This window comes from Pipistrellus hanaki, assembly GCF_964339955.1.
Source record: "Pipistrellus hanaki genome assembly, chromosome: 4".
Lineage (NCBI taxonomy): Eukaryota > Metazoa > Chordata > Mammalia > Chiroptera > Vespertilionidae > Pipistrellus > Pipistrellus hanaki.
Genome location: NC_140506.1, coordinates 19,107,784 through 19,126,524, shown reverse-complemented (window position 1 = coordinate 19,126,524; position 18,741 = coordinate 19,107,784). Strand labels below are relative to the sequence as shown.

Sequence of the window (18,741 nt, the reverse complement as noted above, 5' to 3'; positions counted from 1 at the left end):
CAACTAAGGAATTGGTTAAATTTTATGAGCGTGAGATATCAGCTGATGATATTGACAATGACAACTGACATTCCCTGATGCTTATTTTCCACTGCACCATCACTAAGAAACAATATGATTGTCATATTCTGAGCTAGTGACCACTAGACTTTCCATTACACTTTTTCTAAGCACTCTTTGACGTTGTAGTTTTCTGATATTAATTGAAGAATTTTATATTGCTTGGATCTCAAACTAATTCTGACACTTATTTATCAAATTACTTATATTCTTAATGTGTCAGTATTTTCATAGGTATATGCTGTTGAAAAATAAATCCTTGAACCACTAATGACTATTAAAAGTTCAACAAAATATTTGTGATAACCTGGGAATCAGGTACTAATTATATTCCTTTGATAGACAGAGTAGTTAAGACCTAGTAATGTGGGTAAATATTCCAAACTTTCACAGATAATTAGAGATAAAACCAAGCTAGAAGTTTATATTTGGTCTTTATGCCTTGATAAATGCAACTTAATTATAGGTGTAGTAGAGGCCCGGTGCACAAAATGTGTGCACTCAGGGGGGGGGGGGGTCCCTCAGCCCATGACCCCAGCTTCTGGCTAAGTGGCACTACCCTATGGGAGCACACTGACTACCAGGGGGAAACTCCTGCGTTGAGCATCTGCCCCCTGGTGGTCAGTGCGTGTCATAGCGACTAGTCCTTCTGCTGTTCAGTCAATTTGCAATTGACTTTTTACTGAATAGGATGCTCTGGCATTGAGCATTTGGGTTATGCTAAGGTAAATCTGAATCCATTACCAGAACATTTCAAACACAAGTTAGAAATAACTATTGGTTGCTTTCTGGATCGGAATATATTAAATCTGAACTCTAAAATTCCAATATTTCATCAGATTGATAAAGCTTAGTTCAAAGTGAGAAAGAAAAGAGAGACAGAATCAGAGACAGAATAATACTCAAGTACTCAACATCCCAATTCTAGTTTTCATAGGCAGGAAATGCCCAGTAGCCTCTTTGCCCCTTTCATTCTTTCCTTTCCACACTTAATTTGATTTTATAATTCAATTAATTCTTCTTTTGCCTACACTAGTTTGAAATGGGTTTCTATTGCTTACCAAGTCATTACCATCATCATAAGCAGCAGTATTACCGTCTCACATCTACCAAATTAAATGCTGCATAAATTTGCTGAAACCAGTTTGGCTCAGTGGATAGAGCGTCAGCCTGAGGACTGAAAGGTCCCAGGTTCGATTCCAGTCAAGGGCATGTACCTTGGTTGCAGGCACATCCCCAGTAGGGGGTGTGCAAGAGGCAGCTGATTGGCCTGAGGACTGAAAGGTCCCAGGTTCGATTCCGGTCAAGGGCATGTACCTTGGTTGCAGGCACATCCCCAGTAGGGGGTGTGTAAGAGGCAGCTGATTGATGATTCTCTCTCATGGATGTTTCTAACTCTATCCCTCTCCCTTCCTCTCTGTAAAGAATCAATAAAATATATTTTAAAAATGCTGCGTAAGTTTAAACTGATGTGTTAATAAATAAAATGAATTGAGATGCCAAATGAGTTATGGTATCTCATTCAATAAGATTCCACTTGCTATTGCAATAGAGAGACATTCTTAGTTTCAAAAACTGGATCAAAGTATCTCACACCTAGTTTCACAATACTGGTTTGTGTGCTCTTCTTTCTTGTTAGGAAATAAACGTGTTGTTGTTTTTAAATTATCAGGTAAAATGTTTCCATGCAGAACATGTTCAACTTAGTCTCAAATAAATTTGAGTGACTCACTGAACTGATTGTTGGGGGAAATAATAGCTGTCAATTGTAAAGATCAGCATCGTATGGCGCCATGTATTGCAAGACACAATCCATAGTATATTTGGTATCACTGAATTTTCCTTGAGACACCGTCTCAACTTATCACAGAAGAACAAGAGGAGGTGGAAGAAAAACAAGAGGAGAAAACAGCTAGTAAAATGTAGTAGATTGTGGGCAAAAAACAGTTTTCTGTAAAGTTCATAGGTTCATATATATGCATATGCTAATAAATAATCCACTTATGGCCTCTATGATCTTTGATGTATTGTACAGATTATTTTTTTCAAAATATCAAATATTTTAGGTTACACATATATTCACATTTATATGCTGCAATATAATTATATTAAAGTCAGTCATTAATTTCTTGTATAGTTTAATTATGATATATATATGTCTTCCTACTTATCTATATAAGTTTTTAAGGATAGTTCACTGATATAACATGGAAAATTATATATATATATATATATATATATATATATATATATATTTACACACACATATATATTTATATATATAAATTTAAATAACATTTAGAAAGTTTTACAGTTTACAAGTCATTTGAAAGTGAGTCACAATCTAACAAACCATTTTCTCCCCCTACTCCTCAGGGGAAATAGACGGTACATTGAATTTGATATCCTGCTGAAGCCGCAAATAATGAGGACTTACCATTGCCTACCACTATTCATCTGGACCTATATGTTTTATGCAGTTGATGCTATCCCCTTACAAGACAAAGCTAACAGTGGTTTGCCAAGCAAAAGGATGATGAGTTTGACAAAAGATGATGGTAAAACGCTGCATCGCACCAAGCGTGGCTGGATGTGGAATCAGTTCTTTTTGTTGGAAGAGTACACAGGTACAGATACACAATATGTGGGCAAGGTAAGAATTTTTATATAATAATATGGAGGCTGAAAGTGGGTTATATTTTACAGTGACTTTTTGACATCACTAATGATTATTCAAATGATATTTGACTAATTGTGGTGTGCAAAAGGTGTGATATATTTCAGTAGAGAACAGTAAGAAATGTAATTTGTTGAGGTAGCTCAATGCAGGTCAGTATTCATAGTATATCTCAAAATAAAATCAGTTACATATAGATTTGATTCATTATTAATCAGCCATGTATGATTTTAATTGTATGTGTATGCATATAAAATATTAAAGGTTTCTTGGAAATTTACTCTAAGGTCATGGGTAAATAATAACTAGTGTGCTATAGCAGGCAATACAAAGTACAATTATAATATGCCAAAAATTACTAAATTATATTGGTCTGTACTAATGAATTTTTTTAAATAATTAAGAGTAGTATGATATGTATAATAAATACTTCTAGATGCTTCTATTTCTTTTTTAAAATATATTTTTATTTATTTCAGAGAGGAATGGAGAGGCAGAGAGAGATAGAAACATCAATGATGAGAGATAATTATTAAGTGGCTGCCTCCTGCATGCCTCATGCTGGGGATCGAACCGTAACCCGGCATGTGTCCTCACCAGGACTTGAACCATCACCTCCTGGTTCATAGGTGGACACTCAACCACTGAGCCAAGCCGACTGGGTGCTTCTATTTCTTAATCTCAGGAAAACTGAACAGCTTCCCACCTACAATTCAGACCCACGGGTTTGAAGAGGAAGGGAAAAAGAAGGAAAAAAAAAAGTAGAAGAAAGAAACTACCTTTAGAAAGCTTTGATAGCATTCTAGTAGCAGGATGATGTTGTTCATTCATCTGAAGTACATTGTTGATGCTGCTTATTAGCAGCCAGGAGCAAATGGCAATGGAAAATACTTAACCCTCCTTGCATTCAATTTTCAGCAAATATTCATTCAACCTCTCTCCTTTCCTCTGTGTCACAGATTATGTGACATGATCTTCCTGATGTCCAAAGTTTTCTATTTATCTATCTTCCCCTTACCAATCTCATTTATACTGTTTTATATACCAATCAATTTATGTGTTATTTGTGCTTTACCCCCTATTTATGCCCACTCATTTCAAATCATGAGAATAAAAAATAAACAATTATGAATACCACCATCGCCCATAGATCCTTATATATTTTTCTTGGTTCTTGGCATATGATACTAGAGGGGATTGTAATGAAATGAGCATTGCTTAGTTCACTGCAACATCAGTCAAGTAAGAACAGGCCAAAAATATAAACAAAGAAGTACCCAATAGCACAAAAGTTATGCCTGTTGCTTTGAAATCACAAATACTTTTATCTGTGAAATTTCCAAAATCTTGACCAGATTCTTCTTTTGTGTGTGTGACATTATGTTTTCCCACACGCAGCCTATTTTATCAAAAGTCTATTACTTTCACTTCCTGTGAAATATCTGTCCTCTGGTTCCATAGGTCATAGTCATTTAGTCCCATACGGTTCACCTGATGACTCTTTTTTTCTCTCTTATTTCTCCTCAGGTTAGTCATATGGCATCCTCCAGCATCCCTCACTTAACATCACTTTTCCCTCCATAGATAATAACTAACATAGTGATATTTCAAGTTCAACTGACAAATGTTTGTACCTAAGAACTTGAAATTGCTTTATGATTCTTTTTCTCAAGCTGTGTACAAAGGGCACATTCAGTTCATGGGGCCTTATATAAAGGGTTTCATCCTGGGAGATTCACAGATACAGAAGAATAACCACAGATAAAAAGAGATACTTGTAATCTTAAGACAACCAAAGCTCCACTACAAGCATTTATTTTTGGCTGTAAACAAAAATTCTTTCTTAAAAAAGTTGAGTATGTACTGTTAATTGACCACTATTACTGAACATACATTTTATTATTTTTTATTTTTTTTATTAAAATTATTGAGGCTACATTTATGAGAAGGACCATATAGGTTTCAAACATACATTTCTATACTACATGGTCTGTATAGTCTATTCTTTGTCCACCATAGATTCTTACTGAGCCATAAGAAAAGATGAAATGCTGATATTTACAACAACATGGATTGATAGACCTGGACAATATTTTTCTGAAATTTTAAAACATACAAATGCTTTAAATATTTCTGTACCATTTTGAATTAGTTCTGCAATCTGTCAATGAGAGCTTCTAACAGTATGTGTAGTTTTAACTACTTTTCATAAATTATTATCAGTTCTCTTGAGAAAAATATTTTTTAGGTATGGACAAGGTAAGGTGTTCCATTTTTTGTGCCTATTTATTTTTGACATGTGTCAAAATGGCAAAACCCGAATTGATGAGAGAATCATTGATTGGTTGCCTCCTGCACACCCCCTACTGAGAATGCAGCCCACAATTTGGGCACATGCCCTGACCAGGAATAGAACTGTGACCTCCTGGTTCATAGTTTAACACTCAACCACTGAGCAACACTGGCTAGGCAGTACTATCCAGATTTAATAAAACCTCCATGTGCACAGACATAAACATGCAACTTACAAGGTTCAGTCCTGATTGCACCAGTTAATAATTATGCAGAACTTAGAATTCAATTAAACTTCACACACCTTAGATTCTTGTAAGGTTAAATGAAATTATCATTAAGATTTCTTTAACTGCAAAGTTCTGATATTTTCAAGATTGTGGAGAAACCTGTGTCTGTGGGCAGGAGGATATAGTAAAAACATAATAAAAATTTGCATGTGGATAACCCAAACAGGTGGAATTGCATATGGCATGATAAAAGACATACACACACACACACACACACACACACAGACTCATCCAATAGGATAAAGATAAGACCATTGATGGAAAGGTCCAGAATTCCGTGCTGAGTTGTTTTTACATACAGAATGGTATGTGAGTTCCTGCTGAGAGCTCTTGTAGGAATTCACAGAGCACTGTCTGAGTGACAAATTTGCTTTCATTGATGGATTGGAGGAACAAGAAAATGAACCACAATGGTATTTCCATAAGGAAATACTATAGAGCGTTTCCTTATGTCATTTTAAATGTAAGACAGGGAAGAAAATTTAGGATTGTTGAAATTAAGAGCAATATTTGTTTTTTCACCATAATGCCATCTGAAATTTGGTTACTCACTCTTGACTAAAACTATCAGGTATTTACCAATTCTGTTTTCTAAACCAAGAGAAAACTTTGGTCTCACAAAGAGGATTATAAAGTCATAACAACTACTATGTAGTTTCCCTATAATTTGAATAGACACATGTGATGAATTACTTAGGACTGTGGTCGGCAAACCTCGGCTCCCAAGCCACATGCGGCTCTTTGGCCCCTTGAGTGTGGCTCTTCCACAAAATACCAGGTACCCCAAAAGTTAATAAAAATGTACCTACCGATATAGTTTAAATTTAAAAATTTGGCTCTGAAAAGAAATTTCAGTCGTTGTGCTGTTGATATTTGGCTCTGTTGACTAATAAGTTTGCCAACCACTGACTTAGGAAAACTAGAAGTACTGCTTGAGAAGAATTAAAATACATTTGTTTCCTTTTTATTGAATTTTGGATAATGCTGGTTAACAAAATTATACAGGTTTCAGGTGCACAATTCCACAACACCAGAAACGTAGCAAAGGCTTCTATTCTACTAGAGAATCTTCATACGCATTTTATTTTTTAATATTATATCTAGATCTTGTGGAATCCCTAATGGTCATAGATTAATAATTAATCACTCATATGCCTATTATCATTGAGAATTATGCAGAATTTAAATACCTTATTTCACTTTCTGGTTATTAAAACACCTTTATTGTATGAAGAGTTTCCAAACTTACAGGAGTAGTGTGTATGTCTTTTTTTTTTTTTTTTTTTTTTTTTTTTTTTTTTTTTTTTTTTTATTTTTTTAATTTATTTATTTTTTACATATTTTCTTGATTTTTTTTTATTGCCCCCCTCCCTCCCTCCCTCCCACACATCCCCTCCCTCCCCATAGTTTTATGTCCATTTGTTGTACTTATATGCATTTATACAAGTCCTTCGGTTGATCTATTATCTCCCCCTGATATCCCTACCCTCCCCACTGTAATTTGACAGTCTGCCTGTTGCTTTACTTTCTCTATATCTGTCTCTTGGTTCATCAGTTTATAAAGATCTTTATCATCCACCGATGTGTGAGGTCATGTGGTGTTTCTCTTTTGTTGATTGGCTTATTTCACTCAGCATGATGTTCTCCAATTCCATCCAGGTTGCTGCAAATGATGAGAATTCCTTCTTCTTTATGGCAGCATAGTATTCCATTGTGTAGATGTACCATAGTTTTTGGATCCAATCATCTGCTGACGGGCACCTAGGCTGTTTCCAAATTCTGGCTATTGTAGATTGTGCTGCTATGAACATAGGGGTGCATATATCCTTTCTGATTGGTGTTTCTAGTTTCTTGGGATATATTCCTAGAAGTGGGATTACTGGGTCAAATGGGAGTTCCATTTTCAGTTTTTTGAGGAAACTCCACACTGTTCTCCACAGTGGTTGCACCAGTCTGCATTCCCACCAGCAGTGCACGAGGGTTCCTTTTTCTCCGCAACCTCGCCAACACTTGTCGTTTGTTGATTTGCTGATGTTGGCCATTCTGACAGGTGTGAGATGGTACCGCATTGTTGTTTTGATTTGCACCTCTCGGATAATTAGTGACTTTGAGCATGTTTTCATGTGCCTTTTGGCCTTCCTTCTGTCTTCTTTTGAAAATATTCTGTTTAGGTCCATTGCCCATTTTTTAATTGGATCATTCATCTTCCTTTTATTTAGTTGTATAAGCTGTCTGTAAATGTTGGAGATTAAACCTTTATCAGTGGTAATATTTGCAAATATGATCTCCCACACCGTGGGCTTTCTTGTTGTTTTATTGATGGTTTCTTTTGCTGTAAAAAAGCTTTTTATTTTGAAGTAGTCCCATTTGTTTATTTTCTCTTTAGCTTCCATTGCCCTAGGGGCAGTATCAGTGAAGAAGTTATTTTGGCATACGTCTGAGATTTTGCTACCTGTGGATGCTTCTAGTATTTTTATGGTTTCCCGTCTGATGTTTAAGTCCTGTATCCATTTTGAGTTTATCCTTGTGAATGGTGTAAGTTGGTGATCTAGTTTCATTCTTTTGCATGTGTCTGTCCAATTTTCCCAACACCATTTATTGAAGAGACTGTCTTGACTCCATTGTATATTCGTGCCTCCTTTGTCAAATATTAATTGAGCATAGTGATTTGGGTTGATATCTGGGTTCTCAATTCTATTCCATTGATCTATTTGTCTGTTCTTGTGCCAGTACCAGGCTGTTTTGAGAACAGTGGCTTTGTAGTATAGTTTGAAGTCTGGTATTGAGATCCCTCCTACTTTACTCTTCTTTCTCAGAATTGCTGTGGCTATTCGGGGTCTTTTATTGTTCCAAATGAACTTTTGGAGAGTTCTTTCTAGGTCAGTGAAATATGTCGTTGGTATTTTAATGGGGAGTGCATTGAACCTATAGATTGCTTTAGGAAGTATGGACATTTTGATGATGTTGATTCTACCAATCCATGAACATGGTATGTTCTTCCATCTCCTTACATCTTCCTCTATCTCTTTTTTCAGTGTCGTGTAGTTTTCCGCAAATAGGTCCTTTATTTCTTTAGTTAAATTTATTCCTAGGTATCTTAATTTTTTTGGTGCGATGGTGAATGGAATTGCTTTTTTAGCCTCTGTTTCTGTAGTTTCACTGTTGGTGTATAGAAATGCCATGGATTTCTTGGCATTAATTTTATATCCTGCTACGTTGCCAAATTCATTTATTAAGTCAATTAGTTTTTTAATGGAGTCTTTTGGGTTTTTTATGTACAATATCATGTCATCTGCAAATAAGGATAACTTTACTTCTTCTTTTCCAATTTGGATGCCTTTTATTTCCTCCTCTTGTCTAATTGCAATGGCTAGTACTTCCAGAACTATGTCAAACAGGAGTGGCGAGAGTGGGCATCCCTGTCTTGTTCCTGTTCTTAGAGGGAATGGTTTTAGTTTTTGCCCATTGAGTATAATGTTGGCTGTGGGTTTATCATATATAGCTTTTATTATGTTGAGGTATGATCCTTGTACTCCCACCTTTTTAAGAGTTTTTAACAGGAAAGGGTGTTGGATTTTGTCAAATGCTTTTTCTGCGTCAATTGATATGACTATATGATTTTTATCTTTCAATTTGTTTATGTGATGTATCACGTTTATTGATTTGCGGATATTGTACCATCCTTGCATTCCTGGAATAAATCCTACTTGGTCATGGTGTATGATCTTTGTGATGTTCTTCTGGAGTCGATTTGCTAGAATTTTGTTGAGGATTTTGGCATCTATGTTCATGAGGGATATTGGCCTGTAATTCTCTTTCATTGAGTTGTCTTTATCTGGTTTTGGTATTAGGGTGATGTTGGCTTCATAGAAGGAGTTCGGAAGTGTTCCTTCCTCTTGGATTTTTTGGAATAGTCTGAGGAGGATAGGTTTTAGTTCTTCCTTGAATGTTTGGTAAAACTCTCCTGTGAAGCCATCTGGCCCTGGGCTTTTGTTTGCTGGAAGCTTTTTGATGACGGTTTCAATTTCTTCCCACGTCACTGGTCTATTGAGATTTTTAGATTCTTCCTGATTGAGTTTTGGCAGTTTGTATTTTTCTAGGAATATGTCCATTTCCTCCAGGTTGTTTAGTTTGTTGGAATAGAGTTGTTCGTAGTATTTTGTAACAATCTGTTGTATTTCGGTGGGGTCTGTTGTTATTTCACCTCTTTCATTTCTGATTTTGTTTATTTGGGTCCTCTCTCTTTGTTTCTTGGTTAGCCTGGCTAGAGGTCCATCAATCTTGTTTATCCTTTCGAAGAACCAGCTCTTGGTTTTGTTGATCTTATGTATTGTTTCTTTGGTCTCTATGTCATTTATCTGTGCTCTGATTTTTGTTATTTCCTTCCTTCTGCTTACACTGGGCTTTTCTTGTTGCTCTTTTTCTAACTCTTTGAGTTGTAGAGTTAGTTCATCTGTTACCATTTTTTCTAGTTTTTTGCAATAGGCTTGTAAGGATATGAACTTCCCTCTCAAAACTGCTTTTGCTGTGTCCCATAGATTTTGGATTGTTGTGTTTTCATTGTCATTTGTTGCCAGGATGTTTTTAATTTCTTCCTTGATTTCTCTGGTAACCCAGTCCTTGTTTAATAGCATGTTGTTTAGTCTCCATGTATTTGATTTCTTTGGATTATTTTTATTGTAATTAATTTCCAGTTTTATGCCACTATGGTCTGAGAAGATGCTTGATATGATTTCTATCTTCTTGAATTTGAAGAGACTTTGCCTATGTCCCAAAATGTGGTCTATCTTTGAGAATGTCCCATGTGCACTTGAGAAGAATGTATATTCTGTGGCTTTGGGGTGGAATGTTCTAAAGATGTCAATTAATTCCATCTGGTCTAGTGAGTCGTTTAGGATTGATATTTCTTTGCTGATTTTTTGTTTAGATGATTTGTCGAAGGGTGACAGTGGGGTATTAAAATCTCCTACTATGATTGTATTGCTATTAATCTCTCCCTTAATGTCCTCCAGCAGTTTTTTTATGTATTTGGGTGCTCCTGTATTGGGTGCATAAATATTTACCAGGGTTATTTCTTCTTGTTGGATTGTACCCTTTAGTATTATGAAGTGGCCTTCATTATCTCTTGTTATGTCCTTCACTCTGAGATCTAATTTGTCAGATATAAGTATTGCTACCCCAGCTTTTCTTTCCTTTCCATTTGCCTGGAAAACTTTTTTCCATCCCTTCACCCTCAGTCTGTGTGCATCTTTTTTTCTGAGGTGGGTTTCTTGTAGGCAACAGATGTAAGGGTCTTGTTTTCTTATCCAATCTGACACCCTATGTCTTTTGATTGGAGCATTTAATCCATTTACATTTAAGGTTATTATTGATAGGTACTCATTTGATGGCATTTTTATTCTATACCCATGTTCCTTCTTCAATTCCTATTTCTTTATTTTTACAGTAGACCCTTTAGCATTTCTTGCATGGCTGGTTTGGTGGAGATAAATTCCTTCAGTCTTTTTTTGTCTGTGAAGCTCCTGATTTCCCCTTCAATTTTGATTGATAGTCTTGCTGGGTACAGTATTCTTGGATTCAAACCCTTCCTTTGCATGACTTTGTATATTTCATCCCATTCCCTTCTGGCCTGATATGTTTCTGTTGAGAAATCAGTTGCTAGTCTGATGGGGGTTCCTTTGTAAGTAACTTTCTGTCTCTCTCTGGCTGCTTTTAAGATTCTTACTTTGTCGTTGTTGTTTGCCACTTTAATTATAATGTGCCTTGGCGTCTGTCTTCTGGGATTCATTTTGCTTGGGACTCTGCGAGCATCTTGGATTTGTGTGGGTTTTTTCTTCTCTATCTCAGGAAAGTTTTCTGTCATTATTTCTTGAAATACTTTTTCCACGTCTACCTCAGTTTCCTTTCCTTCTGGAACCCCTATTATTCGAATATTATTTTGTTTTGTAATGTCCCAAAGCTCCCGTAGGCTCTCCTCCTGCTTTTTAATCTTTTTTTCTAGAAGCTGCTCTAATTGGGTATTTTTTTCCATCTTGTCTTCTAGCTCACTGATGCGGTCTTCCGCTTCATCTAGTCTACTCTTGATGCTTTCTATTGAGTTCTTCATGGTAGCGATGTCATTTTTCATTTCTTCTTGGTTCTTCCTCAATTCCTGATGGTTCTTCCTCATTTCTTCTTGGTTATTGTCAAATTTCTCTTCCATTCTTTTTAGCCAACCAATAATCATTATTCTGAACTCTTGCTCTGGTAGGCTGCTTGCCTCTGGCTCGTTTACTTCCTTTTCTGGTGATGCCTGCTTTTCTTTCATTTGTGGGGTGTTTCTTTGTCTTCCCATGGTATCTCTTTTCAGGATGTCTGGTTATGTGGTGTTCTTTCTCTTGCGTTAATTTATAGGTGCAAAATACAACACTGCCAGGTACAACACGAGAGGCACTTAACAGGAATGTATTTACAATATTAATAACCTCTAATAAAGGTAACCCCTAGCGATAGGCAAATTAGGGTATAGGAGAGAAGGAAGGAAGGAAGGTAAAAATAAAATAAAGAAAAATTAAAAAAAAAAAAAAGTCAAAGAAGAAATAAAGTAATGACAAAATGAAGTTAGAAAACAGGGAGAAAAAGAAGAGAGAGTAAGAGAGAGAGAGAGAAGGAGAGAGAGAGAGAGAGAGAGAGAGAGAGAGAGAGAGAAGAAGCAAACTAAAAAAATGGGAAACAAACTATATATATGTGGAGAAAATTGCCATAGATCAACCACTGAGCCCAGCCAATGCCGGTAACAATACTTGGAGATTAATACAAACTACAATACAATATCCACTATTATTAAGTAAGGTTATGATATACAGAAGTCAAAGAAACAAACAAAAACAGAGGATTTAAAAAAAAATACAAAGCAACAATAACAACACTGGAATAAGCATAACAATTTCACTGAAAAGCACAAATATTCACAATAATCAACCTTCACTCAAACAATGAGAAAAGGATAGAAAGTAGAACCGTTTTTTTTGTGTTTTTTTTTTTTTTTTTTAACTAGTTAATATAGTGCAGAGAGTGATATTTATACACTTGTATCAGGGGTTGGAACTTAGGTCTATGAGTATAGTGAGAGCTTTAGCAGGGGGTATACAGAAAGAATAGAGGAAAAACTAAAGCCGGAAAGGGATAGGATAAACTGGAGACTAAAAGGTTAAAGTTTAGTAAGAGAGTGATGGGGTAAAGGTCGAATTGAGATAGGGTTGAATGATGCTATAGTAGAGATTAAAATAGAATGAAGTTTACTCCCAATGTAAAATAAAGACGAAGTAAAATGGTACTGGGGAGGAAAAGAAAAAGAAAAAAAAAATTGCAAAATAGCAGTAGTAATAGTGAAGATAGAGATTGAAAAATGTAATAATTGAAAAGGTAAAATCAAGTAAGGAAAAAAGAAAAAAAAATCGTTTCTGAAGTAAAAGATGTAAAAAATGAAAATTAAATAAAAAATGTAAAAAATGAAAATAAAATAAAGAATAGTATAATTAGCATAAAATTGTCCAGTAGAGTTCAATCACTTCCTCTGTTATTGTATTTGGTATGCCTGGTTCTTGGATCAGAGAGTCTTGCAGTTCCCAGCTTTCCACTGCACCTGTTTTGTAAGGTAGTCCTTAATTTTAGGTAGGCTATATCTTAGTTACTTGTGTCCATTTATTTTTGATTAATTAAAAGAAAAAGAAAAAGAAAAAGAAAAAAGAAAAAAAAAAAAGGCAGTTTGTAGTTCAGCCCTTAGGTGTCAGTGTTACTGGTTTGACCTCCCAGACTTTGGTTGCTCTGGCCTTCTTTCTCTCTGGGGGCGGGCCCTCGCAGCTCTCCTGGGCTACAATATAGGCGGGGCCGCGGCCGCACTGGGGGCGGGGCCTCGCGGCGCTCCGGGGCGCAGCGCTCAGGGCCGCACTGGGGGCAGGGCCTCGCGGCGCTTTGGTGCTACAATATATCAATAGGTGGGGCCGTGGAGCTCAGGGCCGCACTGGGGGCGGGGCCTCGCGGCGCTCTGGGGCCGTGGAGCTCAGGGCCGCTCTGGGGGCGGGGCCTCGCGGCGCTCCGGGCCACGGCGCTCAGGGCCGCTCTGGGGACGGGGCCTCGTGGGAGCAATGGGGCTATCGCAGCCTGAACTCTCAGCCTAGCCACGCAAACTCTGACCTTTCTGTGGGTGGTTGAAGAGCTTCCTTGAATCCACGCGCTTGCTCCGATCGGGGCGCCACAGGTGCTCGATGGACTCCTCGGCTGTGGGTTTTCCAGGCCTCAGAGAAGCTGCTCCCTTCCTGGTAGGGTGGCGCCGCCTTTGCGCCGAGCCCGGAGCTCCGGGAGAAGTCGGGAGTGCTGGCCGCTTGGTCAGGAAAAATTGTCCAGCAGACACTTCCTTACCTTCCTAGAGTGATCTGCTAATCAACATTCCCTGAGCGACTCAGATGTTGCTTCTATCTGTTTTGGGACCGGGGTCAGAACAAGTCCATCTGTTCGGTCGCCATCTTCAAGCTCCGCCTCTTTTTTTTTTTTTTTTAAGGACAGAATTAGTCATAAAATAATTTTGAAATTTCAACTTAATTGACCATTATATTTTAATTCTAAGATATGCATTTAGCACTCACTTTGCTTAGGGCAATCGACAGAGTGTCCTAGAACTGCCTATAAGTAGTCACTATCTAAATATAAGATATCATTTTGCAGACTTAGCTATAAATTTTTAATATTTTTAATAAAAATATTTCATAGCTTAAGTTATCATGAATGTAACCATAGAACCCTAGAATGGGAAGGGATTTTAAGAATTATTGGGCTGTTGGTTATAATTAGATATAATTAGTTTAGATGTTAACTAAAACAATGAAAATACAGACACCAACACAAAAACAGGTAGGAGTCTGGTTTATATTATACTGAGAAATCAATCTGTTGAATAATCAAGATTTTGCACTTAGGTATGTTGACTTATGCCCTAAACTTTGATATTTCCCCAAAACTTACATACAATAATGTATTTGAGTAGGCAGTTTTCTCATAGGCTTTAGGATGTGGCAATTTGAAGTATATATACACAGAAATAGAGTCTCACATTTCCTGAGGATGTTTGATAAATTTTTATAGTATTACAGTGTTTTTCAGAAGCAAAATAAATTACATTTATAAAGGTTTTATAATGCCATTACTTATGGTGCAGTACATGTAGCAGCTGCTTCTGATTTAAAAGCACATTGTATCCCAAAATTCTCTTTATAGGTTGTTTTTATAAAAACTAGAAACACATGAGAAAAATATTAAGCATTAGCCTAAGTCCTCAGGACAATGCACACATACTTCACACCAAGTTATTTAAAAGTTAGCTTTTATATTAGACAGCTATTGTTTTATTCTTAGTGCCAGTTCTGTGTTACCACATCACTGCATGCTACACTAGTCTTTTTACGTGACTTTAATTCACAAAGCATATTACACACTGTTTCTTAAATGATACCAATATCTTGACCAAAATGGCTATAGAAAAGAAAACAACTCTCAAATTTACTTAAACAGAATTCCCAATATTGCATTCATTGCCATTTTACATTCCAGCCTGTGTCCCCATTACTATGGAGCCTTAGCTCTAGGCACAATGAAACTTTCCTCTTGCATATACTTAATCTCTGCTTTCCTTCTGTTCACAGGCCATTTTTTATAGGAAATATCTAAGCCCCCTTTCCATAATGTCATCTCTTCTCCTTGTTATGTCACTTATCAAAATTTTACTTGTGTCCAATTTTAATTATTCTGCTCTACTATCTAGAATCTGTGACCTTTGAATCTGTGTTGGGTTTTGGTTCTCCAAAATGTGTGACATCATATATTTACTCAAAATTATCATTCAGCTGCTCTCTTAAGAGACCTTTATTGAGCATTGATAACCTGAGTCCTGAGAAACTGATATTGTGAAACACAGAAAGAGCAGATAAACTTTAAAATAAGTATATTTTAAAGTTCCCTTCTCCTCAGGAGAAGGGAATGTTACACCGAATTCAGAGTTTTTCTGTATTTCCATTATACTCACTGACCTGATTGCAACATGCTGCTCCCATTTTGCTCTATGCCCCCAACAGCACAAATTTTAGTTTCATTTTCACTCCAAAATAATTTCTATGGCCTTGATACAGATAATTTAAAAGAGGTCTCCATGATTAAAAGACAGGATTAAACAAAGTCTGACTGCATATGGAATTGGAACTACTCCCAGAAACATTCACATAAAATTTTAGAGAGCTTGCCCCTCCCCTCTGGAATATCAATAGCTTAAACCATTCGAAAATGCAAGAGTGTGGTAGAAAATGCTCATTAGTATGCTTACCAAATTATGTCTGATTTTTCCTGATGGCCTATTTCAGTGCTTTTGTACTATTTCAAATACTCTAACATTTTCTTTCTCTATTTCCAAACTTATCGAATGTCAACGTAATGACCTGTACGTACTCATCCTTACTTTTAAAAAAGCATTTAGGTATCTAATTCCAGGGGCCTTTTTAAAAATGCATGTGTCTGTTTATGTAGTTATTGAATTTCTAGTCATTATATTGACATTTTTGTTTGTCTATGTGATAATATGAAGCTGCCTTAATTATTGAAGCAATATTTAATTTTTTAAGTTCCCCAACTGTGTTCATCTTCAAGATCACTGTGGCATTGAGGTCTTTTGCATTTTTATAAACTTTTAAAATTAGCTTTTCAATTTTCACTAATCTCAGAAACTATTTCATATTGAAGAGCTTAAAGTGTTGTCTCTGTAAGAGAAGGTGCGATCCTGGATTAAATTCTGAGTTTAAGTGGGAAGTTGCCATAAATACATTATTTGAAATGGACTGTTTATTTTAATGTTATCTATAATTGTATATAATTACATTGTTATTTTTTTAAAATTTTGTGATTTTACTATAATTATATTAGACAATTTTCTAAATCTTAGGTTATAGGTGCTGAAATAGTCATGTAGAGGTATAAATGAATATGATGTCTACAAATGGGAGAAGGTAATTTTAGTACATATAATACATGTAATAATATATAGGAAAAACATTCACAAGCCTACAGAAGTCTATAACACAATAAGAAAAATATGGACAGGTAAATAGAAAATTGGCAATAAGATTAGCTAAGTATTTCACAAAAGATGACATCCAAATCTCCTGCTGGAAGATATACGGTATACATAAAGTGCTCATCTCATTAGGAAATGTAGGTTTAAACCACTCAAACCCAGAATTACTATGAATGAAAGTCCCCAAATCCCAGGGAACACTCAGAGATCTATGTTAAACTACAAAAACTAGAGACATTAAAGGAGACTTAAATAGAGAAATACAGTGTGCTTGGAGATTAGAAGACTAAAAAAACCTAGATTAAATGCCCCCAATCAATATCCCTGTAGTTTTTCTTTGAAGTTTATTTTGGGGGAAAAAAATTTAAAACTTTGGAGGATCACTCAAATTGTGCACAGAAGTTCTGCACCTCACTCGGCAATATTGCCAATGATCACCATTTCATGAATTTGTTTAGTCACTTTAGGTTTGTAAAGATTTTATATTCTGGCAGAACTACTTCCATTTTGTCACTGCTTCCAGGACTTGTCCCTTCTTGGGAACGATAGATTTGGAGTACTTACATACCCACACTAGCTTGGCAAGGATTCAAGTCTCATTTCTGTTCCCTGCTGATGAAATCTCTGTTTAGTTTCTTGCTGACGTTATCTGTCTTGCTTGGAGCAGTATTTAGTGCTCATCAACGAAACATTTGGGGATGTTAAAAGACTTTTGGGGATCAAATCTCTGTGATTCCCACCTCCCTAAAATTGTGTTCTCCGGTTTTTAGTCACTCAGGCAGACTCAGATGCTAACCACTATCTGTTTATCCCAATAAGACTGCTTCTCTCTGTTTGATCTCTGATTACATAATTTCCCCATTCCCACAACCAGAAAGTAGCCTCTGTAGGGAGAATAGGCACTGTTTATTGATACAGAATTTCAGTTTGGGAAGATGAAAAAGTCCTATAGATGGATGGTAATGATGGTTGCACAACTAAGTGAATATACTTAATGACACTCGGTTTTACACATAGAATTGTAAAAATCATAAAATGAGCATTATGTATGTTTCATCACAATTTTAAAAAGTGTGTTCACCAGTAGATTGTCAAACACTTCAGGAATTTATTATTATACTAGTGGCCCAGTGTGTGGAATTTGTGCACTCGGGGGAAGGGGATCCCCCAGCCTGGCCTGGGCCCTGTCACAGTGCAGGAGCCTCACAATCCATCACCCAAAGAGGTAGGCCTGGGGTCCCACAGCTCTGCACGGTGCTCCTCAATGGATTGTCCCAAAGAGATAGGCCGGAGCTGGGGGTCTCTCCGCACTGTGCAGAGCCGTGGGACCCCAGGCCTTGGTGTGCGGAGCTGAGGGGACCCCAGGCCTTACCGCATGGAGGCCTCCACCAGGCCCTGTCCCTGGGCCCGGGGCTCCACCAGGCCCCAGGCTTCCTGTTGATGGATTGTGACAGCATGACCCAAGTCCCCAAAACTGCAAGTCCTCGTCCACCTGTGCCTGCTGAGCAAGCAGCTGGCTGATGGGTAGTTATGCATGAGGGCACCCTGACTATTTGCATATTACCCTTTTATTAGTATAGACTAGTGTCCTGGGGCTAGAAATCTGTGCACGGGGGTGGGGGTGAGGGGGGTGGGGAGGAGTCTTTCAGCCCAACCTGCACCCTCTACAATCTTGGACTCTTTGGGGGATGTTCAACTGTTAGGCCTGCGGGATCAGGCTTTAAACAGGCAGTTGGACATCCCTCTCAAAATCTGGGACCACTGGCTCCTAACCATTCACCTACCTGCCAGCCTGATCATCCCCAACTGCCCTCCCCTGCTGGCCTGATCACTCCCAAGGCTTTTATTAGTATAGTTATGACCCTTCACAGAAAATTTCACTAACCGTGCTTTACAATAAGAACTTGACAATTTAATCATTAGGGCCAGACACCAAGATTTCCTTTCTTTGAATAGTGGAGGGAATAATTATCTAGTCTTTAAGTTTCCCTGAACATCAAATGAGATAATGACTTTAAAAAGTATAAAAGCACCATTTAAAGACAACTGTCTTTTTCATGTACTGAAAAGACAATAAAGTGGTAAAATGAAAAACACTATTTTTATTCTCCCCCTTCCTTCCTTTACAACCTTTATTCAACTTTGAAATTTATAAAAACTTTGCTCCTATTTTTATTTCATTACATTCAATATTATTTTGGATTAGTTTTAGGTTTTATATTAGTTACAAAATAATGGCTGTTTAGACAATCATATACTTTACAAAGTGTCCCCCCATATTTACAGTATCCGCCTGGCATCATACCATCATTACAACACATTGACTA

The 18,741-nt window shown here is 36.9% G+C and overlaps 1 protein-coding gene across 2 annotated transcripts in view; it reads left to right on the top strand.

The window, feature by feature from the left end:
- CDH9 (cadherin 9) overlaps positions 1–18,741 on the top strand; it is a 102,502-nt gene that overhangs the window by 30,781 nt on the left and 52,980 nt on the right. Inside the window, exon 2 of one of the 2 annotated variants that reach the window (XM_084881656.1) lies at positions 2,437–2,713. In XM_084881656.1, coding sequence (XP_084737782.1) covers positions 2,486–2,713 — 228 coding nt within the window. In that variant the 5' untranslated portion in view covers positions 2,437–2,485. The remainder of the gene's footprint in view (positions 1–2,436; positions 2,714–18,741) is intronic. The other variant, XM_084881657.1, reaches the window with a different exon arrangement.